The 1,599-nt window shown below is 56.4% G+C and overlaps 1 protein-coding gene across 1 annotated transcript in view; it reads right to left on the bottom strand.

The window, feature by feature from the left end:
• Positions 1-743: 743 nt before the first annotated feature.
• The window catches only part of COPB1 (coatomer protein complex subunit beta 1), a 15,911-nt gene continuing 15,055 nt past the window's right edge, over positions 744-1,599 (bottom strand). Inside the window, exons 19-20 of the mRNA XM_018573018.1 lie at positions 1,327-1,568; positions 744-890 (exon numbers count right to left, since the gene is read on the bottom strand). Of these exons, the coding sequence (XP_018428520.1) occupies positions 744-890; positions 1,327-1,568 (389 nt within the window). The remainder of the gene's footprint in view (positions 891-1,326; positions 1,569-1,599) is intronic.

Raw genomic sequence — 1,599 nt, 5'->3', positions numbered from 1 at the left:
CACACTTCCTGTAATAATATACATATAATAACCTTCCCTCGTTCCCCTCCCCCCCACCCCCAACCAACATCCAAATAAAAAAACTTTGTAACCAAAGTTACAAAGTTTTGGTTACAAACTTTTGGTGGGAGGGGCCGGAAGACTCCTGTGGATATGGCAGCCCTTCCCCCTCGGGGTATCTGGTCACAAGACCATCATATGAAAGAACGCGCTGGTCACCGGGTGCTGCAGACTTCAGCTGTGCGATCTGCTGTTCAGTTGCTTGGCGACGTTCCGATAGGCTGCGACCAAGCGACTGATCAGCAGGTCGCACAGCTAAGAAGAAGCGTGGAGGTCTAAAGCAGGGGTAGCCAAACTCCGGCCCTCCAGCTGTGGGGGTGAAACTACAAGTCCCATGATGCATCTCTCTCCGGGAGTCGTGGCTGTGAGAATCTTGCAATGCCTCGTGGGATTTGTAGTTCCACCGCACAGCTGGAGGGCCGCAGTTCGGCTACCCCTGGTCTAAAGGGATGCCGGGGATTCATATGATGCACGGGAACGGCGGCACGCGCCTAAAGGTCACAACAGCCAATAGCTGTAGGAGGCGGAGCAATGACAGCACTGATCAGGGATACAATGCAGCTGCTGCAGCTTTAAAGTGTTGATTTGTGGAGATGGCAGCGACTGCAGGAACCGGGTCAGCACCGGAGACGACTTGTTACATTTGTGGACAACGGGAAGTTCCGATTTTAATGTAAAACATTTTATCTGATCCGTATGTGACCGGTAACTGCGGCGTCGGGTCCCAGGTGGATTGGCTTCTCGATGCTGACGTTGGCGAGGGCGTCCTCGCCGAATATGGAGCGGGCGTAAAGATTGGCCGCCATGAAGCCGCATGACCCGGACAGAGCCTGTGATTGGAGGAAACGGAACCGAGTCCTCCGACACACCCAGACCCCTCCCACCAACGACCTGACATTCCCAGGTCCCTCCCACCATGGAGCGCTCAGTCAGAAGGTCCTGTATAAGCTCCGGGGTGGCTTCTCAGAACACAGGAGTATTGACTGCTACCCAAACCCCATACGACGCCCCTGGGCCAATCACAGGACACCAGCACTGTCACATGGGAGCGGGGAGGAGCAATTGCCAGGCTCATTCATACTCCGGTGGACAAGGAACATGGTGATCGTCAGAAGGACCTTCATGTATAGAATACCGAAGCAGAAGCCACAATAGACGGGGGCGATCCCTCGGCGATGGCACCCGGGAGTTCCCCTGCGGCAGGAGAGCGACGTCACCCGGCGCTCCTAACAGCCGGCACCAGGTCCGAGCCCATCCCTCATCTACATCCTCCAAGGCAGTGGATGCGGCGGACACGGACGCCGATCTGCGCGTCTGTGAATGGCGCCCCCGGGTGGTGAGCAGAGGAAGCCGCACACTCACCTTGTTCTCCCACTCGAACTCGGCCCACATCTGCCTGAACTCTGTGTCTGTGCAGCCAGCTGGCTGGATGTAATCCATGATATCGATGTGAATGTCACTCAGCACCACACAGTTCCGGTCACTGGCCGCCCCGGACACGTCGTACACTGCGGGGAGATGGAACGCCAATCATTAGGC

This window comes from Nanorana parkeri, unplaced genomic scaffold (assembly GCF_000935625.1).
Source record: "Nanorana parkeri isolate BGI_ZX_2015 unplaced genomic scaffold, ASM93562v1 scaffold2206, whole genome shotgun sequence".
NCBI classification, from domain to species: Eukaryota; Metazoa; Chordata; class Amphibia; order Anura; family Dicroglossidae; genus Nanorana; species Nanorana parkeri.
The sequence above is the reverse complement of the archived record's forward strand: the minus strand, read 5'-3'. Positions and strand labels throughout refer to the sequence as shown.